The sequence below is a fragment of the Echiichthys vipera genome, assembly GCF_963691815.1.
Source record: "Echiichthys vipera genome assembly, chromosome: 7".
NCBI classification, from domain to species: domain Eukaryota; kingdom Metazoa; phylum Chordata; class Actinopteri; order Perciformes; family Trachinidae; genus Echiichthys; species Echiichthys vipera.
Genome location: NC_139832.1, coordinates 30,973,949 through 31,000,424, shown reverse-complemented (window position 1 = coordinate 31,000,424; position 26,476 = coordinate 30,973,949). Strand labels below are relative to the sequence as shown.

The 26,476-nt window shown below is 42.5% G+C and overlaps 1 protein-coding gene across 2 annotated transcripts in view; it reads left to right on the top strand.

Moving 5' to 3' along the window:
- The first annotated feature begins 1,720 nt into the window (after positions 1–1,720).
- Positions 1,721–26,476, top strand: part of siah1 (siah E3 ubiquitin protein ligase 1) — a 37,573-nt gene continuing 12,817 nt past the window's right edge. The window contains exons 1-2 of one of the 2 annotated variants that reach the window (XM_083916044.1): positions 1,721–1,853; positions 22,978–23,034. In XM_083916044.1, the coding sequence (XP_083772170.1) occupies positions 23,025–23,034 (10 nt within the window). In that variant the 5' untranslated portion in view covers positions 1,721–1,853; positions 22,978–23,024. Of the gene's footprint in view, positions 1,854–13,180; positions 13,306–22,977; positions 23,035–26,476 lie in introns of those variants that run through there. The other variant, XM_083916043.1, reaches the window with a different exon arrangement.

The following is a 26,476-nucleotide window of genomic DNA, read 5'->3' as shown; positions in this document are numbered from 1 at the left end:
TCCAGTCAGCAAAGACATGTAATTTTCTCCTTAAAAGAATTTATGGAATTATTTATTGTAAGAAAAGGTTTTTTCTCTAGCCTTGGATGTATTTCTAGGTTCCAGAGTTTACAGTTTTGTGTGAATTTAATTTGATGCTTATGTTTACTGTTGTACATTATGTTTGTTATTTTTATCTTCTCTTTGTGAATTTGGTATGTAGGAGGTATGTACTGTATACTGTGATTATGACTTGGGGGTTGAATTTCATGTGTTAAAGGAAGAAAAGTGGACGACTAAGGGCTATATCTTCCACTGCAGCGCACAGCCCAGCATACAACAGATACTACTAGTTTCATACCGATGCAACTATCACTTTCACGTCCACAATGAGTAAATAACCATCTTCCTGGATGATGTAATGTCAGTGATTAAGTCTATGAGTGTGTCTGCATGCTGTGAAGGCAACTGAGCAATATAAGATGTTATTAAGCTGTGGATTTCTGAACAGTCTGCTCAAAAGATGCAAACCGCCGCTGTTTGGCATGCTTTTGGCGTTAGGCTTCATCCTCTGGCGACCACCAATGTCTGCACAAAATATTATGGCAATCCATCTGAAGACTCTTACAGGTATTGCTAAACTGAAAATACTGAGACATTACCCGGAGGAGCTGTGTAAGCGGTTGTCAACGGGAACTCCATTTCACCCAGTGCCAGCCCACAGTAGCTGCACCCAACAACAGACAACCCTGGCAATGCCCAACGCTATTGTCTGCTACAATGGAAACAGGACGGGACAGGAAATCATTGTCAAACCCGTCATAAAAAAATTAAAATATTAATTCAGACTAAATATATATTTTTATGGAATGCCTGTGGGTGTATTATTTTATTTTTTTAAATATAGCTTGTAATAAAGATTCTACATATTGAACCTTTAAATAGCATACCAGAAACAGAGGTGGTGATAGACGTGGTCTACTTCGTACTGTACTGTGTGTTCAGAGAGAAGTGGTAGGCCTACTCAGTATATTTAGACACTTCTTACTGTATATTTACAGTAAGAAGTTTGCTTACAGTGCCTAAACCATTGTTGAGGACAGGACAATGGGATTTTTTTGGACAAAAATCGGATCGTTCTCTCACTTCTCTCGCTGTCTGAGTGGCTCTCGTCCTCCCATGGCTCGGGCTGCTGCCCGCTGGGACGATTACATAAGCAGTCCTTCTCTGTAATCCCGGCCCGTGTGGCCCCTCCCACGCTCCTCTCTGTCTCCCCCCCCCCTGATGCAGCTGCTCATGGCGGGGGGACTCCCTTATATCCAGATTACAACGGAGGAAGCGACATGACCTCTTAATCTTAATCTCACCCGGCTACAGTGTCAAGACTGAATCACATGGATTTATTCTCAACCGAGCCACTGTTTTATTTGTTTGGACGCGTGATAGTTTCAGCCCGTGGCCCCATTTGCTGTTAAAGATAAATCATGCAATGGGACATTTAGGGAACTCATGATTTAAATCTCCCACTTTTAGAACATTTTCTATGCACACGAGTAAATGGGGTGGGTGATTTTTATTAATATATAGCATAAGTCATGCATTTATACATATATTTACTTTGAAATTATTCGTTTTGAATTTGGTCCAATCTGCCCTACGATATGCGATTCGTGCAAAGCGCGCTCCCGCGACAAACTTCAACAACTGTGCGCGCTCTGGAGCGGCTGGTACTTAACGCCTGGCGTCTCGTCTCTGTTACAGGAGCAGTGAATGTGTACACCGAATGAACGACGATAAAGAGGGATCCCGTGTCTATCGCCTCGCTATACGGTCAATAGTGTATCTGCCGTGAACGGAAGGATATTTCGTCCGAGGTAAGCGGGTGTGCCGTGGCGAGTGAGACGTCGTATTTTCGAGTGAAGTGTGTGTGTGTATGTGTGTGTTGGAGAAAACAACAGCCCCGCTGTAGCAGACGTTAGCTTCCTTCATTAGCGCGGTGCTAATGTTGGCTCGTTGCTAGCTGTGCTTCGCAAAAAAGCTGGCTAGCTGTGTCGGTAGCGTGTTTGTTGTCTTGCCCTTTAAAATGCACGCTTGTCTGCGGTGTGCAGTCGATTAGCATACCCGGTGAGCAAAGTTGAACGTTAAAGTCCACTGAACTGTGCGTGAAAAACGTTAATGTATCGGTTTCTTGCCCTGTCCACACACTTGCTAAGCTAACAAGCCACCGATTCAGCTATTAGCTAGTATGCTATGTGGTACTGCTTTACGGCAAGACAAGGCCTAGTGTGTCTCTAACAGTTACAGCTAGGCTACTCCGTTGTCTACCTTGCCAGACAAGGCCTTTTTGCTTTCAAAGCAGGTTAGTTGAGGTCAACAGAAACCCACCATGGCTTTGTTTTGTGTAGCAACGTTACTGGCATAACCTGGTTTAGTGACGGCTGTAGAGGAAGTGATGACTAATGTTTACTCAAAGAAACGACTACGGCGGCTGTCAATGTGTGTCCTGTCTCAATGGAGAGGGCGAGTGAATGTCAGTTTTTAAGTATTGTTGCTGGGATAGCTCTGCTTTATTACACGTTCATCGGTGTGTGCATTGAGAGTGCAGCCTGTCGCATTATTCTTGTTAACGTGGACACCTGTAGATGTGTTATAAACTGTGCTGTCAGACACCAAAGTAATGGTATCCCAGTATGACCTATAAGCTATTTCAGTCAAGTAAGGGAGCTTCATTAATGATCACGTTTGTTTGTTGTTATTCTGGTTATTAAGCTCTCTTCTCAGGTTGATATGGGCTGGATCTGTGCTGTAAAATTGGCAGAGAGATCACCAAATTTAATGAACTGATCAATGCAGAAGCTCCAGGTGTAAAGATGCTGCAACATGAAAGGCACACGCTGGGGCTATAGGTGTACACGTTTGTAAATGCTTGCCATTGGCCTACGTTGACGAGAGATGATTTTTTCAGTTTAGAATGAAAATTATTTTTGAAATGGTGTCAAAGGTTTTCAGTCATATACATGCTGGTGAGCCACTTTGGTTGATGTTTAGAATCACCAGAAATGACTGTATATGGGGAAAGATAGTAATGTATTAAGGGCAAGAGAGATGTAGTATGGCCTTCACTACAGCACAAGTACAGCCACATTATAGTCTTGAATCAATCCGACTGTTAAGTCTGACGTGACGCCCTTTCAAAATAAGACTTCCAGATCCAAACGCTCTGTTGAAACAAAACAGACAACAACGGCCTAACGTGAACAATTACAATCACCTCTTTCGACAGTTAAACACCTTTTTCATCCATAAGAAAGAGGTAAAATGACAATTGCGTTGCTTTTTTAAAAACTCAGATCTGTTCAAACAAGGGGGAACACGGCACTGCGTTGTGGAAGAAATACAGGGCTTCGACCTGCTTGGACCCGGAAATCATATTTTGAAAGGGCGTTGCGTCATGACTTAACAGCCGGATAGACCGCTATAGACCTTTTTAAATGGAATTCTATTGCTAGGCAACTGTCTTAGTCCTTGTTAACTTCCTGTCAGCTGATGTCATTCACATACACTGCAACAGGAAATGAACTAGGAGACATTCAGAATGTTTATGTATACATCTTCAAAAAGGTCTATAGAGCTAAGACTACTAAAGAGTTGGTGGACTCCTGGGTAGAATCCTTGTTCCATATACATTAAATATTTCACTATTGTCAAACTGTAGGTGAAGAACCTTGTTGACTTGATGTGGGTCCCATTGCAACTACTAATGGCATACACACTTTGCCTTTTTGTAAATTGATAATTACTTACAGCATACTAGACAGCCTGTTGAAATGGGGCAAAAATATTAAGGCATCTATTTTAAATGGACGTAAAAAGTCCTTAGGCCATTAAGGGCGCACTCGCACTGTCCATTCATACCGTGCCCCGTGCTTTAGGGTGATTGTCCCCGGATAGATTTGGTTTTCCTTCATATAAGCTCAAGACATGCTCAAGAGCTGCATCAAATTTATAAAGAGTGAGGTGGTCCCATTTGTTGTTAATAAAGACTGGATTTGAAACACGTCAGCCCACAGCTTGTAATAACTTTTACATGCACTGTAACTTGTCTAGTAATGCCAGGTGGTTGTTTCAATCCATTTCATTAATCCCAGTTGGAAATTGGATGATTGATTGGATGACTTGAATGAAAACCAGGGATGCAAGCGGTACAGAGGATTGAAAGTCTAGAGTTCAGCATATTACCTTAAGAAACTTGTTAACACATCACACCAGTTTTGTGATTTTGCCACATTGAAATTGGACTAAAGGCACTTTACACATGTGCAACCAACTCCAAGATGTGATTTGGGGAATAAATCCAGGACCCAAATGGAAACCTGTCCAAACCCTCTCTACAAAATCCTAGTGGGACCTTCTGTTTAAAGGTCTTTGGCACTAAATTTTTTTTTCCACACATAAAATTGATCAGGAATTGATAGGGGAATGGATAAAGAATCAGACTGATGAGCAGAATCCATACCAACATTGGTATCAATATAACTTTTACTTTATAACTTTATTTCCTATCTTACATTACACCCCCTGAACATCACAGTTTGATATAGAGGCCGCAGTTTTGCAGTTGTTGTTGTTGTGGTGTGCTTTGTACAAAGTCTACAGCCTCATCTTTGTTAGTTACTTTGCCATCTATGGGCGCTTTCACACCAGCCTTATTTAGTTCGGTTGAATGGAACTTTAGTGTGTTCCCTTATTTGCTACAGTTCGTTTGGGCAAGGGGAATGCAGTGATCATACTCGGGTGTTCACCAGAAGTGGACCAAATAAGCAGACTGAGACCGGGTTGAAGAGGTGGTCTTGGTCCACTTCCAAACAAACTGGTGCGGTTTGTCTGTGGTGAGAATGTGATCGGACCTGGGTCACTTACTGCAGAAAGCTCTGCACGTGATGATTAAGTACCTCCCCTGTCACAAGGACAACAACACATGAGTGACCAAAGACAAACCTGGAGTAGTAATGTAATAACCGAGGGCCAACGCCAAAATCAACCCCGCAGTTTTCTCTCCATTGTGACGTCACTTGTGGTGGATGCTTGTCTGTTCGTCACTCTGTTTACATCAGCATTTGGCAATTCTGACCAATATGAGAGCAGTTCAGGATCTACGTTATTGTGCCCTCCCCAGACACATCTGACCAATGAGTGAAGTGCCTTTTCCCTTCTTTTTTTTGTCCGGAACCTTTATTGAGCCGAGGTGCCAAATCATCTACTGATTTAGACCAGATCAAATGAATAGTAGTGAAAGCGAACCAGACCAGCTGGACATAAAAAACCCTATTCCTTTTCACATCTGGTGCACCTCAGTGTTGCACGGTATACCGATACTAGAAAGGTACCGTGGTACCCAGCCGTTAAAACCAATACTTTTAACGTTTTAACAGTATCGATACTTTATGAACTTTGTGCGACAGCGGGGAAGCGTGTCTGTGTCTCTGCTTCATCACTGCCTGTAGCCAGAGCGGGCATGGTTTCTTGGTAACATGTCAATCATAGTGAGATAGTCATGGCTGACAGTGGCTCGTTTAATTTTGCCAGTCGTCCTATTTGTTGAAAAAGCAAACACACAGAGCAAAATATTGAAGTATTTTGCTTACGTTGCCGACCGTAAGGGCAGGCCCACAAAGCCCGTCCGACCAACGACCAGCTCTGTAAAACATGGAGCTGACAGACAGGAGGACTTGTTCAAAGAGTTCTGAGAGCTGCAGGTTAGAGATAGATAACAGCTTACACTGGAGACATGAACGGAACTAGAATATGAGCAGGTATTTACAAGTCTGCTGATCAACAACACCAAGAACCTTAAATTGGCCAAAGAATCGTCCAGATAATAACAAATCTGTTCTTGTTTTCATATGTCCCTGTTCTGTGACAAATCAGCTGCATAATCATTTCATTTTTTGTTTTATGACAAGTGAAGATGTAAAGCTCAGCAGCTTTAACAAATATAGATATTTTTATTTTTACTTTAAGTTTAAGTGTTTTGATAAATAAATCATTTTAAGTTCCACATTCTGTCATTTAATACTTTTTCCATTACTTTTGATGGTGTCAATTATAGTCATCATTTTGGTATTGTGAAAACACGACATCAGGGAAGTGGACTAGAAACGGAATCTGAAAATACCTCCACGCACTTCTTCACAGAGGCTTTGGGGATGTGATTGTCTGCTCCGGACAGCTTTGCTCGCTAGTGTCGCTAACACAGTTAATGATAAGTCAACTGGTATGATTAGGTCAAGCTGATGCTGAATATTTAGAGCACAAGGCAAACTAGGCAAGAAAACGAATGGAACAGACAAACAGACAAGTCAGGGATATTAATCAGGCAGTCTGCACATGCTGTCTTTAGATTAGGTCTGATGAGCTAAAAGAGCCAAAAGCACACGCAAATACAACTCTGAGGAAAAGAATGCCTTCTTGTTGTTTTGCTGTGTGTTCTATACAGTGTTGGTTGTCTGTAATGCTGCATCAGAGATGAACTTGTCTTGACCAGATGGTTCTCCGTAGCTTTTAGTGAGGCTTAGTCGTTTGGGAATGTAGCCACTGGGGTGGTTTTCATATGTGGATGCATGTTGACAGATGCAAAGAGGATGAAGATTTATGTCATGGATAGGAAAGAGTCATCCTCATTAAATCCTCATGCTCAGTGAAATGCAAGAAAATAGGCCTTTGCTTTTATTTATCGATAGATAGATAGATAGATAGATAGATAGATAGATACTGTAGCTTCTACCGTGGTTATGACAAAATCAGTCAATCCCAACATCCCTGACACTGATTGAACTTTTTCAGTCCCGATGGCTTTGGGTATCGGCTGATATTGAGTGCAGGTCCAATACCCGTGGTTGATTTTAATAAACTGTATACCTCAGTGTATGGAAGTGACTGTGATCATTCTTTTACATGTAAGACAACATCAGACTAAAACACCACTTTCCTAACTTTGTAAAACATAATGTAACAACAAATCACGCTCCAGCAACTTGTAAACCTTTTAAAGGCAGCACCAAATTGATCCAAATGAAACCAGGAATTAATACTCCAGTATATTAACAATTTGAACTGAATAGAAGGGCCCCATTGTCACTGATACCCAATCCAGCTATTTGTGTCACTATCAGCCTGATATCAGTATAAAAGAAGGAGCTAAACAATTAGTCAATTATCAAAATAGTTTGAAGTTTCACCTTCTGTCCGCTGACCAATCAACTGTGTGTTGCAGCTCTAATTAATCACTCACTCAAACATATGCAATAATAAAAAAAAAATGTCAGTGAAATTACACAACTGCACACATGGCCCAACAAATGCCGATAACTATGTGTTTATTACATCTTATTATTACATCATGAGCTTGTCAGGCTGTTTGTGGTATGCATTTAATATCATTTTTTTGTCATACAGTATATCCAATGCAGTATTTGTTGACAGCGGCGTACCATTTACACACGAATTCTGACCCATTTTCATGCTGTTGTTTCTTCTGTGAATTGTTAGAGGTTAGAAACTATTTCCACACTGTGTTTTGGTTTTCTCTTATCTGTGGCCCAATCCTTGTTGGTGCCCAGTCTGAAAGTCCCTGAAGTTTGACAAATCAAAAATCCGAAGATTTTACCTAATGCCTCTGTGGATAATGATCCTACTGTCAGATAGTCTAATGACCTTTTAGGATTATGTTATGGCCATCCATTTTAATGGTTTTAATTTTTGTGTCTGAAAAATCATGCTTTGTCTGTCATTTTGTCCCGGCGGACAGGTCTAAATACTACAATACCTATGATGAGCCTCGGCCGCCGTTGGCATGGCAAAGACACCAGCCGGGCACAAATCAGAGGAATGGAGGGAGAAAGAAAATAGAGTGAGAGACTGTGCTGGAGCTTGTTCAGTGTTTCCCCTAGGATAGAGTTGTAGCAGTGGAGGTGAAGTGCATGTGTGAGGGAAAAAAGAATGTGAGCCTGCAAAGCCCGTCCTGTCGGAAGGGCTCTTCGGCCCTAAGTACATACAGTAGTTTTGTGCACACTAATGGGAAAATGTCTAGTATACTACTTGTCCAAATATGTGTCTGTTTGCTCCCCTTTCAAAAAATTGTTGCCAGACAGCACAGCCCCACCGCCCCCCCTAACTTTACCTAACCTAACGTGTCCTAACCTCAGTCTCACCACGGTCATCACTTCCCTTTCTTATAATCAACCAGTCGTTTGAGTGACCAGTAACACTCTGTGTTCATTTTGACAGCCATTTCAAGTGAATTCCTAGTCGTTTAGATGAAATGCAAATGACAAGTCATTTGACACACCACACAGAGATGAAAGCGGTATCACTCCCTCAAAGCCCACTCCAGTACTCGTTTTTCCAAATATATTTTTTAGAACGCAGCGCTTCTTCCTGCAGGAATAATAATGCACAACCTAATAATCCTTATTCTTAGTCAAAACAGTCACAGTTACCAACAGCTGACTTTGCTACGAGTTGATTGGCTGCTGAATCCGGTGACTTGCCTTACAGTCTCAAACCATCTGCTGGAGACGTGATGTGCTGTGTCGCAGGTAACCCCATCAGCTAGTTTGAGTCGAGATAAAAACGGTCAGTTCACACCGCTGTGGTGAACCTGCAACAAACTAAATGGGAGGCCTTACGTTTTGTCTGATCTAGTCTGAATGCCTGCTTTGAGTCATAGTTAACATACCACACGTTTTAATGTAGCATACACAAGCTCGCACCTCTGGACTTTTTAGAGCCCCAGCACGAAAGTGCCAAAGGCAGAGAGGGTACCCTATTGGGAATGATATCGGAATGCTATTGTTTATTATTATAAAATTTCAAATGTTAAAGGGGTTGGCGTGGCAAGCAGGCTCCGTAGCGCCCCCAAACGCACGCCATGGTTGGGATAATGTTCCTTTGATGTTCATGAAATTTGGTGGGATCATTGCTTTCATCTTAAAGAGCACATGTACATTTTGCACAAAATCTCACATAATGATTGGCCCTTCTTCAAACTAGTAATTACTTCTGTTTGTCACAGTTGAGCTTGGGGCTGGGATTAGTACAAGCTGGACTGTCAAAGAAAGTAACAGCATATGGAAATGTGAGCTTGTGTTCGACTCTATTCTAAAATGTTTTACAACTTCCCCACCAGTATGTGCTTTTTACATCTCCTCCTCATTTTGTCTTATCTTGCTCCCTTTATCACCCTTTAGTTATGCTTTATTGGCATGATACATTTCATATACTTTGATCAAAAAAAGTGTGTTTTTAAGATGTAACTAGTCCCTCTCTAACCTCCCTCCTACTCTCCTCCCCTTTGTGAACCTCTCGCTGTAGGTGATGAACTGCTGTCTGGTCCAGATGGCTCATTGTATCTGCTGCCCTGCCCCTTAATAACTGTGTGTGTGTGTGTGCGTGCGTGCTGGCTTTCGTACTGCATTATGTTTTATATTGTCTGGTGATATTGTGAACAGCTGTAGTTTAACGATGGTGAAGAGTATACAACAGAAAGGGTGCGACAGTGTGCGTCCTTTCTTCTTATTAAGCTAAGGTGTAAAGGAGCTTTCACACTGGTAATTTATCCAGGAGCTGTCCCCCTAAAAGACTGTTTGTATGGGGTTGGATGCAAATGTCATTTGTCAACAATTTCCTGATCCATAGTTTTTTAGGGTGGTAGCACAGAAGGACTTTATTCTAGGGATGCCATGGTAAGAACATTTCCCCACTGGTTAGCACCCTTGTGACAACACCATAGTTACCGATTACACCACAAACGCACCACAGCTGTCTGGCCCGGTTGAGCTTTTGCTGCATTTACGTGATGAGTGAAATCTAACTCCTGCTACTTTGTGCTGCGACAGCAAGTATACTTCTGCTGTACGGAGCAGAGCACACATTCTGGCATGGCCGCTGAAATAAAATTAACTGAATATGTTTTTTTTGTTTTTTGAAAGCAAAGCAAAGCAACGATGGGAGCAGTGGGCAAGAGATGTCATCAGTGTATACCCAAACACAGTATTACACCACTAAGACTGTCGCAGCAAGCTAATATTAACACTACTTTTCAGATTCTAAGATGTGGCCCTGGAGACATCTACTGTAACGGAAACTACCACAGAAGCAGTCTGTCAGTGGGGAGATTTTGTCACAGTGATGGCATTGCAACTGGGCAAGATACAGTCACAAAACGTTACAGGTGTGTAGTTTAGATTAAAATGAAGGTCTAATTCAGAGATTGGTATGGATCGAGCAAGTGCGTTGGAAGTAGGGAGAAGACCATTGCCCGGCCAATTTACGCCTGGCCTGAATTAGTTCATGGCTGATGTGATCCTATCACAAGATGGTCTCTAGTTTTTGTATATCATTTTAGTGATATGTGTGAACAGGGTTAGTCTCTTTCTGTATGCACTCATTTTTGAAAGTAACAAGTAGGGGTGGGCGATATGACGATATTAGATGGTGAAGGATCCGAACGTGTTGATGATCTGCCAAAGCCGAGATATAGTAGTATTTTCTGTAGGACACATTCTATCTATTACTGTTCTATTCTCTGCACAGACTCATCAGGGTTTTTGTCCCTCAGCCAAATCGCACTGTTGGCTAGTCCGCCTCATGCAGCGCCCTAAACACACACCGATTAACCAATCATTGTGAACTACAGGCAGTGACGAGGATGTGACCCTCATTAAGTTTGATTCAGAGAGTAGCAGGAAGTCATGGCTGAAAATGTTAACAGAACAGAGGAGTTACATCTCGTCCGAACAGCACACGAGCGCCAGACTGTTGCGTCACATCGAATGTATTCATAGAATGTGTGGAACAAGCTTTAAATTAGGACTCTTAGGGCGCACTCACACTGTCGTTCTGTACCGGGCCAAAAACGTTTTTTCAGCTAAAGCCTAGTACCTTTAAGCAGTGAGTGCACCCTTTCCGCGGCCCGCTTGAAAGAGGTGGGCTTTAGCGGAGCCGTTTGCACATGTACAAGCATGAGCCCTACGGCGGTAGCGTTATGTGCGCCTGTTCGGACATAGTAAATAGAACGACGGACCATGCGCGGACATTTAACAACAACAACAATGGCGGTGAAAGGTTCACGTTGGTGTGATGCGGAGGTGGAGTGTTTACTGCAGATTTGGTCGGATGATGATATTCAAAAACAGTCGACAAGACACACTAAAACTCCGAGGTCTGTGGAAAGATTTGTAAACAAAGCCACACACACGCGATCAATGCGTGTGACGTGTTATGGCGTGATGGCGTATGGACAGCAAGAAGTATTGGCCGAGGCCCAGGCAGTGTGAGTACAAACGGGGCTGGGGCGCGGGGGGAGAGGAAGGGGGGACAAGTACCCTAAAGCCCGGGTCGCGGTGCGGAAGGACAGTGTGAGTGCGCCCTTAAAACTGATGACAGTAAATGTAAAAAAAATGTGAATAAAATCATGATTGTGACCTTTCTGTAAAAAAAAATCTTGATGAGCCACATCATCAACTCTAACATATAAATCATATTGTGTTGGTCTGCAAATTGTGTTTTTTGGGCAAACTACCAAGTTTTAATGGCCTTCATTTTCAAGTGTAGCAGAGTGAAGTTAATTGAATGTGATCCTTAAACCTATTACATTGTGGCAAACTGAGAGGGGAAGCCTACAGAAGGATAGAATGAAAAGAAAAAGCCGGTGAGAAAGTGAGGTATGGTGTCAATGAGGGCAGCTGGTGGTGCTGCCTCCAGCCAGACAAGGCTGAAATCTGAGACTTCTACAACTACAGAGCCAGGCAGAGGGAGTGGGGGCAGAGAGAAAGGAACACAAATGGGAGAAAGAGACGGAATGTCCATCAAGGAGAAAGAAGGCAAAATATGCAGGCTACAAGGCAGAGCTTGCATTCAAGAAAGTGTGGGGCAAAGCGAGGAAAACTGTGAGATACTGATAAAAGAGGAAGTGTAGCCGGGCAAATACATATTGGAATCATTTGGAAGTCTGTGTGAAAGAGAAACGATGTGTCGTGGAGAAGAAGGGCTTGTGTGTTTGGTTAGGGATCTGCCAAGAGAGAAAGGGGAAGGGTGTGAGCGAGCATGCTCCGTTTGGACTGACATTGGATGCCCGTTTAACTCTCTGTCTTGCACAGAAACACACCCAACAGCAGTGACACCTACCACACTTCAGGGGACAGAGAGAACATGGCTTGAATAAAAGAACACAGAACAGAAAAAGTTGAGAGGGGAGAGTTTTTTTGTTCGGGACTTTCCCTCCTTTTCCTCTCCTGCGAGCTACAGCCCTCTCTTCCACCGGGAAAGCAAGAGAGAGCAGGGCTTTGTTTTCCAATCAGCAAAGGAGTATTTTTCCAGCAACTCTTTGGCGTTATACAAGCTTTGTTTTTCATGGAAACAAGCCCGTTTTAGCCATGGGAATTATGCTTCTTCTCCTGCAAACCTGCAAGTTCAAAAAAATGGTTTTGTAGGATATACCTTTTTTTTTTTTTTTTAAATCAGTGCCTGGAAACCTGGCACCAAGAAAAACAAAGGAAAAGGAATAGTATCCAGTACTGGAGCCAATCTACAGGGACATGGCAAAACGATCTCATGTTGCCTTTAGTTCCTAGTGGCTGATTGGGAGGAGCCAGGGAGTGGCAGCTTGACCACACACCGACAAGGCTGTCGACTACATTTGAAATGCTTTCAGTGTAATGGGAAGTAAATCAGTGAGTTTGTCCATTTCTCTGTGCTACAGCAAAAGCACCATTCTGCTATGGGTTCATTCTTTTTTTTGCATTCAGTTTGGCCTGATAGGCAGCTCTAAATGATGCCTGTTTTACTTAATGTTTCAATGACTGGGGGACTTTGGAGTAGACTTGTAATATTTTGTAGTTTTTGAAAAAAAAAATATTATTCCATGGACATAGGCACTCTGTTATCTGTCACTCAAACCCACTTGTAGGCTGTTATTTTTTCTGGGCATTAAGCATCAGTTTGCCCTTGTCTGGAGTGGACATATCTCTCCTCCTTTCATTACAGCTTTCCCTGGACCCTCATGAGCTTATGCTTCCTAAACGGTGGACCCGGAGAAGAAATGTGATCCTCTGTTTTGTGGTGTGTTTTGCGCAGCAGCAACAGTGTGTTTTCCATGGAAAAGGCCAGAGAAAAATGGTGATGAGGGACTGCATGAATGCTCTACCCCTATGTCTCTGGTCCAAGTGAAATCAAAGCAAGCTAACGTAACACTGCAAGCTCGGCTCTGGAGTTCCTTGTTCAGACTTTTCTCATGTGTAGCCAGACGGAGCGAGCACAGAACTAAAGGTGAATGAGATAACGACGACACACATAAGAGTGCATTTACTTGTGGAAACATTTCCACCCTTTTCTCCTCATCAGCTTAATGTGTTATGTGCAGCTTTTCTTGTAGCTGCAGCCAAGGTGCTGTAAAATGGTGTAAATTCCTTTGCTGTAGCTCTCTGTACCAGGTTGATGAACTGATACTTTGTGTTCTGCGTACTGTATGTTGTGACGGAATGCAGTGTTTCCCCTAGGTTTACAGCGCTGGGTGGGGAAAAAAAATCACCAGACGGAAGGATCACAATTTAACAAGCAATAATTAGACCCACAACGCAAACTCAGTTTAAATCAGTGTATTGCACAATGAGCTACACTCGACATCAGAAAATGGCTTTTAAATAATTGTCCAAAAGTTCCAAATAATGTTATCCAACAGACACAGAACAAAGTTAAATCAAAAATCAACAAAATAAAGAAAGAATTTCAGTTTGGTTAATTCTGTTTTAGTTGTTTTTTTGTAGGAGTGAATCATCTTCTCAAACTAAATAATAAAGGATCTCTGATAAGTTTCAGTTTCCTTTTTACCGTTAGGAGTGGAGCCTCTCTCAAACCACTTAGCAAACGATCTTTGAACAAGTGAATCTCCATTGCTGTCAGAGTTTTCAGAGGATTGTAAACACGCGACCATGTAGAGACAGAATTTACATGCTGTCGTATAAATAAGATAAACAACATAAGTCTGTTTAGTTTGTTTACCAAAAGGACGAGAGCCGTTCTATAGGAAAGGATCCTAAAGGCGCACTTACACTGTCCGTCCGTACCGTGCCCCGGGCTTTAGGGTACTTGTCCCCCATCCCTCTCCCCCCGCGGGCCAGGCACGTTTGTACTCACACTGCTGGGGCCTCGCGCGAAGACTACTACTGTCTATACGTCATCACGCTGTAACACGTCACACGCATTGATTGACATCATCGCGATGCGTCGCTTTCATTACAAATCTTTCCATAGACCTCAGAGTTTTTGTGTGTCTTGTCCAACTGTTTTTGAACATTTTCATCTGACCAAATCTGCAGTAAACACTCTCCGCATCACACCAACGTGAACCTTTTGACGCCATTGTTTTAAATGTCCACGCATGGTCCCTCCTTTTTTTTCTATGTCCGAACAGGCGCACATAAAATGACGTCAGAACCGCCGCAGGCCTCGTGCTCGTGCTCGTACATGTGCAACCGTGTTTTACAAAAGCCCACCTCTCCCTAACGGTCAGTGGCCAGCAAGAGGGCCGCAGCTAGGCGCAGTGCGGTTGCACTCACACTGGTCAAACGAACTAGGCTTCACGGTACGGATTGACAGTGTGAGTGTGACCTTAAATGACTTCTGTTGGGATCTGACGCTATTCACAATCTGACGCTAATATAATGATAGGGGAAACACTGGAATATTTATTTTAATAGCTTGTGTGGGTACAGTAGAGGGTACAGAAGTACGTGTGTGTGTGTGTGTGTGTGTGTGTGTGTGAGAGAGAAAAGAGTGGGCTATGAGTTGAGAACAAAGAGTAGCATGTTTGTGTTGAAGCACAGCTTGTTTTCTGGCTCTGCTCGTCTGTCTCCCATCCATTTCTCTTCCATATCCTCTTTTCTGTAGCTGTATCTTTCCCCCAGCAGTTTTTCTACATTTCCTTCCTTGCTACTTGTTTCTTTCCTGCTGCATCTCTCTTTTTTTTTTAGTTTTACTCTCACTCCTCTTTAACCTGACTCCACCAGATGGATTGTTTCGCATAATTTGCTCTGCATATCCATCTGGGACCAGTCAGATCAACTAACCGTATGACGTACTAACAGAGCGTCGAGGCAAAGTTAACAACATGTAGGTAAAGGATATTTGCTGTTTTTAGTAATGTGACTCTAGGATCAAAGGCCCAAGTTCACGTACCAGTCTATATTCCAACAAAAGGATCCAAGAGGTAAAAGCGTTAGCGAGTGGCTTGCTCCATAGCTGTGCTCATCTCATTTGCAGAAGCCACCTTTGTTTACACTGAACAGTCTCTTCTCGTTGTGTTACACTTCGAGCCGCCTCAAAACCAGCGCTGATTGCTTCGATCACTTGGGCAACCTTCTCCAAATGTTCTCTGCTGCAGGTTACCAGACTGATCTGAGAGTAAAATACAACGAAGCTCAGAGTTCCGGGTGGGCTCACAAGGCTAACTCCTCTTGGCTTCAGTGTAGAATCAGCGGTCTCAGAATCTCTTTTTTATCCATTTTTTTATGTTTCTCTCATGCTGAAGGCATCTGTACGTGCAATCCTTTGTAGTGTGTGAATGTATTAGGGGTGGAACGGTTCACAAAATCCATTGTTCGGTTCATATCACGTTTTTTTTTGGTTCGGTTGTTTTTTCTATTTCTTTTAGATTCTAAAAATACCATGTATCAGAATTATAGCCTAATAATTAGATTATTTTATTAATCAGATATTCTTAAGGACATATCATGCAAAAACTGAAATAATGAGGCAGCTTGCTTAGGGATTACTGTAACAATCTTAAATGAAAGTGAAGTGAGATTTGGAAACAGTAGGAGAAACATTGCTGCATTTACGCGTTTATATATTTATTTGGCAAAAAGGTAAACACTTGTTTGCCTTCTAGGTAAGAATATAAACACTTTTACATTATCAAATCTTAGAAAAAAATGAAGAAAATAGGTTTTCTTTCACTAAAATACGCACAAACAGCAATCACTGAACTGACTGAATAAAGGCTACATCCGGGTTATTTAATTAATTATGAATTGAGGCCGGTTGACCAAAGTGATCCAAAATGAGGGGCCGTAAAAATCTGAGCATCACATTAATGGATATTGTAAAACAATGCAGAGACATAGGAGTGCATACAGTATATTGTCTTTATTGTATCAATGTAAATAGTAGTCATGACCTCAGTGCAACAAGCTTGTCAAAAAACAATCCTTGTTAAATGAACAAACCTGTGAACCAGAGGTTTACACTCAAGTAAAGGAGAAGAGCCTCAAACTTTACTTTAGTCCAATAATTGAGTATTTTATTTGCATGCTACTTTATACTTCTACTCCTCTACAAATCAGTGGAAATACTCTACTTTTTACTGCACTACATTTATCTGATTACTTCAGTTACTCGTTACTTTACCAGGCTTACAAGCACATATGAAACATTAGTTTATTAATAAAAAACTGTAAAGACACAAACGTAACATAAATGCAGAGTAGCATGATTTTTCTGAAAATGCCTTCTCAACTTCTCCTCTTTCCACTCCGATATGGCTGCAGAGTAAACACAGGCTTCACAGTGACAGAAACTAAAACTTCTCTGTCTAATCTCTGGTGAACTGGTGGTTTTCTGTGTCGACGTAGCGCGGGAGCGAGCGTAGCGTTGTGGCCGCGTGCGTAGCGTTGTGGCCGCGTGCCTAGCGTTGTGGCCGCGTGCCTACAGGTCTCTCAGCGCGCTGAGACGTAGCGCTGAGATACAAGAGAAGACAGCGGTCATGACGGCTTACGCTACGTTGCACCTCATAAACCGAACGGTACACATGTGTACCGAACCGTGACAAGCGTACCGAACGGGACTGATTTTTTTTAATAAACAGTTCCACCCCTAGAATGTATGGGTTTGTGTTTTTTGTCTAAGGCAAGTTGGCGCTTGCTGCAGGTTAACTTAGACATAGATGAACCGATCCAGTTTTTTATCAGTTACCGATACGTGGGCTGAGCGTATCGGCCGATTCCACTCCGATCCTGCTGTTGAATGATTGAACCGTATACATGCCATGTGAGTGAAGACATCAGGCTTAAGATGGAAACATTTAGCCTTGTTAAAAATAAAGGTAACAAATTAACACAGATATAAATGAACTTAATATTATTTTTTTAACAAATGACGAAGTGCACATCAGCAGAAAAAAGAAACATATAACACTTCTATGTAAAGTGCACTGCAAACATAGTTTAAAATGTATTATAAAATAGAGAAGCTGCCTCAAACCCAACCATCAATGGCTTAATTAACTTGCTGTGTATAATATTAATAAAAAAGAAATGACTGGATCAGAATGCTGGATCGGCCTCATTCATCCCATATCAGATCCAGCTAATTAGTCCATATGGGAGCAGATATCCGATCTGGGTATCGGATAGGTACATCTTTACTTAGACATTACATTACATCTTTAATGTGTGCTGCTGCATTATCCTCGGTGGCATGAATTCAATAATCCGATTCTCCAGTTGCAATGTTTACCTAACCATTACTAACAGTTAACATATTATGTCTGGGGTAAGCCCATTTGGTGTGGTAACCTAACACAGGCGTGGATGTGTGTGTTTGTACGTGTGCATGTGGGAGAGTAAGAGAGACGAGATGTGTGTGTGGTGTAGGCAGTACTCGCAATTTTCCATGAATAAGTTACTATTTAAACAATTCAAAGTGGTGCATAAAATTCTACGTGACACTTGTTTACTTAAACAGGTTCCAAAGACAAATCCCTTCCTGTTTACTGTAACAACAATCAACGTACAAACCACTGACAGATGGGGGGTGGGGGTGATACAGCAAAAATATCATATCATGATTGTTTTACAGGAAAATCGTGATCACAAATGAATTGCATTTTTTCCATTCATTTTTAACTATTTTGCAAGTCACTGAACAGTGCAAACAAAGCATTTCCCTATGTTAAAACACAGAGGCCAAATAAGCTTTCTGAACAGATTTGAATCAGGGTGCCATGTACAATGGACATTTAACAAAGAGCTCCCTAAAGCTCCTGTTTCCTCTGCTGCTGTGGTGTGGCTGGACTCCTCACTGTTTCACTCTCAGCAGACTGTATAGGATGCTGTCTCTAGTTTAGGTGGTTGAAAAGGTTAATTGTGTTACCATCCGATGTGCGCACCTTGTGTGACTGTGTATTTGGCAGTCCGCACTTGCACAGACCATATACCTGTTATTTTATGTGGATCTTTTACAGCTTGTTCCACACATTATGTGAATAAGTGAGGACAAACAACGTGGATGCGACGCAATAGTATGATGCTCATGTGCTGTTCGGACACGGTAGTTTTCATTTTCTTCTTGCTACTCTCAGAATCAAAGACAGTGGGGGGTGAGAGATCCTTGTCACTGCCTGTAGTTGGCAATGATTGGTTGATCGGTGTGTGTTTAGGGCGGTACATGAGGCGGACTAGCCAACAGTGTGATTTGGCTGAGGGACAAAAAACCCTGATGTGTCTGTGCAGAGAATAGAACAGTAATAGATAGAATGTGTCCTACAGACGATACAACGAACTCTCTACTTTGGCAGATTACAATGATGATCGGAAAATATATATTTTACTTTCTACATTTTTATGGGCCAGTGGGTTGCCAGATTAACCTTCCCAACGTGCATGCCCCGGGCCATTGGGCAATCCTTATTGCCGTACCCTGACTTGGGTAAGGCCAGTGGTAGCCTATACAGTGCCTATAGAAAGTTAGGATACCCTTTTAAAATAGTCTTTTTTTTTTTGTTTTAGAGCCGGAAATGATGATACATAAAAAAAGATTTTTGTTCCAGAGTGATTTACACATTTAGCCTTACAACATTCCAGTGAATTTAAAAAAAAAAATTGAATTCTGAAAATTAATGAAAAGTGAAAAACTAGAAAAGCAGGGTTGGAAAAGTGAGGAGTTCCCAGATGTAATACTTTGTGGAGGCACCTTTTTCTTTAATTACAGCATCAGTCTGTCTGGATCTGCCTCTACCAGCTTTGTGCACCTAGCCTGGGAAATATTTCCCCATTCTTCCTGCAGAACTGTTCCAGTTCAGTCAGATTCTGTGGTGAGCGGTGATGGACTGCACTCTTCAAGTCCATCCACAGATGTTCTGTAGGATTCAGGTCAGAGCTGTGACGGGGCCACTCTAGGACATTCACCTTCCTGTCCTTTAGCCACTGTGTTGTTTTTATGGAGGTGTGTTTTGGGTCGTTGTCATGCTGAAGGTGAACCACCTGTCCATTTTCAAGTGTCTAACAGAGGACTGAAGGTTTTCCTCAAGAATTTGGGTGGACTTGGCGGCATCCATGTTCTCTTCAGTCCTGACCAACTGCCGGGTCCCTGCTGAAGAGAAACAAGCCCACAACATAATGCTGCCACCACCAGGCTTCACTGTAAGGATGCTGTGTTTTGGGTGGTGTGCTGTGTTTGGTTTCTGCCACACATAGCGCTTGTAGTTCAGCCCAAAAAGTTCAGTTTTGGTCTCATCTGAACATATAATCTTTATCCACATGGCATCAGAATCTTCAGTATATGTTTTTTTTTTTTTTACGTGTGACATTTTTTCAGAAGAGGCTTCTTTCTTGCCACCCTGCCAAACATGTAGAACTTGTGAAATTGTTGTCACATGCACAGATCAACCAACCTCTGCCATTAAGACTTTAACTCCTTCAAGGTCACCATGGGCCTCTTGGTAGCTTCCCCTCCAGTTTGGAGGGGAGGCCCGAGGCGAGGTCTGCGGGGAGCCATATGCCTTCCACTCCTGGACAATACCCTGAACGGTCCTCAGAGGGATAGTTAAAGCCTTTGAAATCTTTTTAGATCCTTCTCCTAACTTGTGCCTATCCACAACTTTATCCCGGAGCTCTTTTGGAAACATCTTTCCAACCATGGTGAATTCTTTGTGTTACCATGCACTACTAGGAGTGGAATCCTCAAGGAACAGCTGATTTTATTCTGAAGTCAAATCAAAAACACCACAGTTGATTTCAGGTGGAGGCAAATTAACTTGGTGTGATCCGGAAGGTGATTGGTTATACCTGAGAATTTTTATAATGGTTATGCTAAAGGAACTCATCACTTTTACGACACTGCTTTTCTAGTTTTTCATTTTTTATTAATTGTCAGAAATTTTGAAAAAAAGAAATCACTTGAATGTTGTATGGCAAAATGTGTAAATCAAGCTGGAAAAATATATTGTATTTCAGTCTGTGAAACAAAAAAAGTGACTATTTCAAAAGGACTTAACTTTCTATAGGCATTGTATGCGGTCAAACGTGACAGTTCTGAAAAAGCTTATCAACCGTGTTAGTGCACAGCGTTCAGCCGGCCGTTCAGTCACTTCCGGAAATGATGCCTCAGCATACTATGATCCTGACATTAATTTGGAGCAACCAACTTTAATTTATGGATGGAGCTTCATCTGCTTTATGAAATATGAATTAACAATGCTGGGAAACCAATGTGAAGCCAATAGACAGCACAGTAGCAATCAATGATTTTAGAAGTCTAGTTTAATGTACATTGCATTAGCAGCACAGTAAGTAGCTTAAATGCCTTCAATGGGCAATGCTTAATCCATGGAAGTGCACGAGACAGACTGCACCTTTCATGGTCTCTTATAGCCAGTTGGCTGAGAGGGTAACCTTAAACATTAGACTGTCATCAGGCTTCAAATGAGCTGACTTGAACATGTGTTATACTCACTGACAGAGCCAGGCCTAATAGGGTTTTTCCAGTTGTACCATGCTGAGCCAAACCAAGCTGCGCCACTTTGCATTTCCATTACCAGTTTTGGCACGCTTAGCCATGCCTGAGATAGACCATGTCCGGAGTAGGGCCACATCGCTCCCCACCCCCCTCATGCAACGGTGCCACCTTGCAGGCCATGGCCAACCCATGACCAACCTGTGACCACCCCCCTTCACCCCCCTTAAATGTTGTGAGACTCAACTAATTTTATGTGCTGGAGACCAGAGAGAAAGATATTTTTAAAAGTTTAGTTTCTCTCCTGCATCCCTGTTTGGATATCTGCTCAGATATCTGATGTATCCCAATATTTTGGTGGTGTCTTAAAAAGTAGCATTAAAGTCTTTAACCCTAATATGGGGTGGGCAAAAAAAATCAATTCAGGTAAAAATTGAGATTCTTTTCTTCTAAGATTCCAAATCCAAAACTTCCAAATATCGATTTTTACAAACTCTTTTTTCCATCTCACTGTGCGCACCACAACACAGTTGCAGCAAGCAGTCGGCTAGCCAGTCACTACTGATTTTTAATCGGGAATTGATTTGAATCAAAAATCGATGAGACACCGAAAGATTGGTATGCTTTCGGTTAGAAGGCAATGTGTTTTAACCATTTAGGAACATCAGAAATAACAGTGAGACGTTACTGCTCTGTGTCAGAAGACGATAAGTGTCGCGTTGATGGCCTCATTTCCACTCCCAAATGTAGTTTTGAATGGCTGCAGAAGCGACCTGTTATTCTCTTTTGAGGTTCATACGTGTATGTTATGTTTCTACTCGGACATGTTTACATGCTTTAATGTTCAAAAACACTTTATTTTTCTCATCCTGCTCATGGCTGCTGCACCTGTATTCACCCTCTGTCTGATAAACCCAGTCTGCTCTGATTGGTCCGGCACTTCCTGGTCTCCTCCCTTGCTGTTCCATATTACTCCTGCTAGCATGTTGCTTAGTTTTTAACAGTATACTGGGGCAATAAAGCAGTGTTTTCTACTGTCAGAAATCACAAATAACACTTTATAAACCAAACACCACACAACAATGTTGTGGCAGGCATCAAATATTACAGCTTTTGTTGCCATTAGCATTCATCTACATGTAGTAAACAGCAACACGGTCCTTTAGGAGCTGTGCATAGCTGTACTTCGTGGGTATGCCCAGTGTGTCGTGCCAGAATCAGATGACCTTATTTGAAAATCTTTCTGGCTCTCTTGATGCCAGACTGCAGAGAAAAAAAACTGCCCGAACAAAAGGCACCGACGGCAGCATAAAAAGACCCATTAAACATCCTTACAGGCAAATTCCATGGGTTTCATACACGGTATGACACAGCTGTCCCAGGATGTCCACAGCAGAGTGCATCCATCATTTCCAATACAAGTAGCTACAAAGTCTGTGTAGCAGGTAAAAAACCTGCTGGGCCCTGTCTTTGTACACCGCTTGCCCGTTCCCCATGTAGTTTGGCTGTTAGGTTTGTTCCCACTCCGTCTATCTGAATTATGTTGCGCTGTTCCAACGGTCCAAGAGATTTAACCAGTTCGAACTAAAATTGGCGATGAGGTCTTAAAATGATCTTGAAAAAGGTCTTTAAAGGTATTAAGGTTAAGGATCCCTGCCTATCATCATCATGTTGAATAGGAGTTGTGTTAAGTAACTGCTGATGAAAACCCACCTTTTCTTGATTTTGCTGGTTCACAATAAATGCTTTTAAATGACAAAATAACAAACTAGAAAAAAAAAAAAGTCTGCCACCACCAGGCAACAGCAGCTCACAGAGCTTCAAAGAGTTGGGAATAATGCAGGACGGTGGGCGGCTGTCAGATCTGTACAGAATAACATCCAAAACACAAGATTCACTCTGAGTGGTTTCTGTGACATGAGCAATGCTACAAAAACAGCCAAAAGAGCTTTAATAAAGCCATAGCCCACAAAAGCCACTCCACACACCTTCAGGCTGGTAGCCCTGTTGCAATGGAAATGTAAACCCCTGCTATGCTGGGCTGACATGTCAAGTAACCCCCACCCCCCGAAATAACATGTTCGTACACTCACTGACTGTTACTTCATGGTTATTGCAGATGTACTGTTGTGCTATGATCAGTTGGTATTCCCACAAAATATTTTCTAGCTGTTTGTTTAAGCTCTGTTTTCTCTCTCTCTCTCTTTTCAGAGGTCCCCACATTTCAAGAGCAGACGAAAGCCTTATTTGGAAATCTTATGGACGAAGGTTGGTATTTGTTTCTGTTTTTTCCACCCTCTTCATCAGTCTTCTTGTACAATTTCAGTTGTATTTGTTGACAATGGTTCCAGCAACCTTTTTCTTTTGAAAAGTTTCCCAGTTTGCTCTATTTAAGCAACATGTTTGCATGGATCCAGACCTTCTAATCGACCTTCATGAAGATGCCCCAATCTCACTCGCTAAAAACGCCCCTAATTTGCACATGACTCGCTCAAGCGGCCGTTTGACCGACTGTTTGTTTACCCTGTCGCAGAACAGGACCTATTTTCTCCCCTGAGAGAAGCCTGGTTGCTGATTAGATGTAGCTCTCAGCGGGATGTGACATGTGGTAGTACAGACGCCACTTCAACACGGCGAAGTAGAGTCACTAGTCAGTTAATGTTGGCATACTTTGAAGTCAGCCTACACACAACATGACCATGTAGAGACAGAAATGACAGGCCACCGTGTGAATAAGGTAAATATAGGGGTGCACCGATTTTCTCGGTCAATCCCGATTTCGTAGAGAGTCTAACCTGCAGATACCGATTTTTGCTGATTCAAATTTTTTTCCCCTTACAGGTAACATAACATGTATAAAACAAAGTAGTATAAATATTGGTAAAACTTACTGTGGTGAGGTAGTCTAAAGCGAATAACAGATTAACAATACAGAACTGAAGGCACCTTTCAAAAAATAAAATAAATAAGCTCAAATAAAAAATGCAGCAGATAATGGGACCTTTAAAATATAATATATGTAAAAATGAATGTTACTCTTATCGTCCCACCCCTATTCACCAGCTGACTGACAGAAATTTACTGAACCAAACATGAAACCAAAATAGTTTTCATGTCAGCACCATGGGAAGAAATCAAGTGTTCAAATGATTCATTGACTTTATTTCCCCCGCCCGGTGCAGCGTGAGATGAAGTCTGTGGAGACACAGACACAGACTGAGCAGATCGGTCAACGGAGATACGGTTAATATTTTCAAAACACACGGGTGGGGGTGGATATATTTCATAATATGGAAATGTATCTGTACCTGTAAAGAAAGTTCTGAAAATCTTGTCTCGTTCTCGTGAGCCCAGTACGGTGTTTCGTATATTGTCTCGTCTTGTGAGCTGAGTTTGTAGTCATACTCCTACTCTTTACCGCTTTGTTGCTCCTTCCCAACACAAGGCTGTTTTTCCAGTCACTGTTGGTGTCTGCTCTTCTTTGTGCCCTCCTTTTTTCCTCCACCTCCTTGACACAGCAGTTTGTGCTCATCATCTCTCCATAAGGTTAGCGGACTCACTCTGTCTCCCCAGCCCCTCTGAGCTCATGTTTTTACCCCCTTCTGTCACACTCTTTGTTGTACCCTTTTGTTGAAGGTCTAATTAAGTTATAAATCTGGAGAAGTATCATCACTAATAAGCCACTGGTTCTAGTCACTGTCCACGTTGTAAAAACTCAAATCCAGAATAATATAAAATCCTTTTCCAGCCACCTGCTGATAACTACAAGGTGCCGGGCCTTGCTTGTCTGTACTTTAGTCTGTACTTTTTCATCTTGGCAGTGTCAATACTTGGGCCCCTCTGCCAACTGAACAAGTGCTACTATATTTATCCCACTACTGTCTCTCTTTAGCTGGGCTTGTTGCTACTTGTTGTAGCCTTCAGTGTTGCCAGCAGCTATTGTAGCAATGCCCTTCTTAACATAGCTGCAACTTGTTTTCAATGTTCTTAAAGCCATTATAGTATCACCAGTTCTGCTGTTGGTGCTGTTTAGTGTATAACGTGTACAACTGCTTATGTTAGCTAGCTAGCAGACGATGCTAATCTGCTTACCAGTTACTACTAGAGTCAAGACGATAAGATGAAAGTGATGGAATATCTAAACGTAACAATACCAGAGGGTGTGTTAACATGTCTGAATGTGTGGGATGTTTCCTAGCTTTCTAGCTTAAACTGGCATCGTTGGCCACTAAAAGCTTTCTGCCCAGAGACTCACATGCATCGTTGTTGTTGCCGAGAATGGCGGTGGTGATTCTGTAGTTAACATTACTGGCCTAAAGTTACCTCAGGCTATGTGGGTCGTACTGGGGGGCTGAGCTCTGCGCTGGGTGCACTCAGACTGCCCCTCTTTTGGCTTCAGCCAGCGTAGCACAGTAAGAGCAGAGAGTAACACAGTACGTTGACAGTTGCGCATCGTCGTCTCAGCTTGAGCGGAAGCAGTGCGAGAGCAGCGTGTGCAACAAAAACAATGCAAACTGAACGAAGCTCAGTCCTTTTTCCATTTATTCCACCGACGCAAACCCGTTTTGGTTTGCATAAAGTGTTGAAAACTTAAACAGAAAATCTAAGTCAGTGCCCACAGAACTCTTTGTCTCGAGGTCGACCCGAGAGAGAATATTGATCGTTCCGGTGACAATTAATTACATCACTGGGGCATCGTTGATCTTAATCCATGCCGCAAAGTCATTTATAATCATCGCCTTGGCAACTACCTTGGAGTGGAGACGTAACTGCACTGTCTCTCCCAGCACCATGTGTCCGAGCACTCATTTGTGAGCTCATTCCTCTAGGTGTGGCCATTTAGCTTTTAGCCCATGATTAGTTTTTTGTTTTCTTCATTGCAGCAGGTATCCTCTGCTTTTCTCCAGTCCCTCACAAGTTTCTTGCTCAATCCAAACTCTTTCTAGTCTACATCTCTCTCTCTCTCTCTGTCTGTCTGTCTGTGTGTCTGTGTGTGCGTGTGTGCGTGTGTGCGTGTGTGCGTGCGTGTGCGTGCGTGTGCGTGCGTGTGCGTGCGTGTGCGTGCGCGTGCGTGCGCGTGTGCGTGTGTGCGCGTGCGCGTGTGTGTGTGTGTGTGTGTCCCTTGAGCGTAATGATCAACTGATCAGTTGTGCACAAAATGTTCAGGTAATTCAATTTTATTTACAGTGCCAAATCATAACAAAAGTTATCTCAGGACACTTTACAGAGTAGGTAAAGACCATTCTCTATGACTTATTTATGATTTACATAGACCCAACAATTCCCCCATTGAGTTCGGTGGCAACCAAATCCTTACCTTTAACAGGCAGGAACGTGGGACAGACCCCGTCTCTGTGGAGGACGGACATCTGTCTGCACCGGTTGGGGAGGAAGAAAAGGAGAGAAAAGACAGACAGATGGACAGAGAAAGACAAAGACAGACTCAAAGACAGACAAAGACACTTCCAGAGATGCAAGCAACCACAAATCAGTAACAGTAACTATAATAAAAGCTATAGTCATGTGAATATGACTTACAAGTTATGGCACTTAGGGCGCGCTCACACTATCCTCCCGGACCGAGACCCGGACTTTAGGGTACTTGTCCCCCCTCCCTCTCCCCCCCGCGCCCCAGCCCCGTTTGTACTCACACTACCAGGGCCTCGGCCAATACTTCTTGCTGTCCATACGCCTTCAAGCCGTAACACGT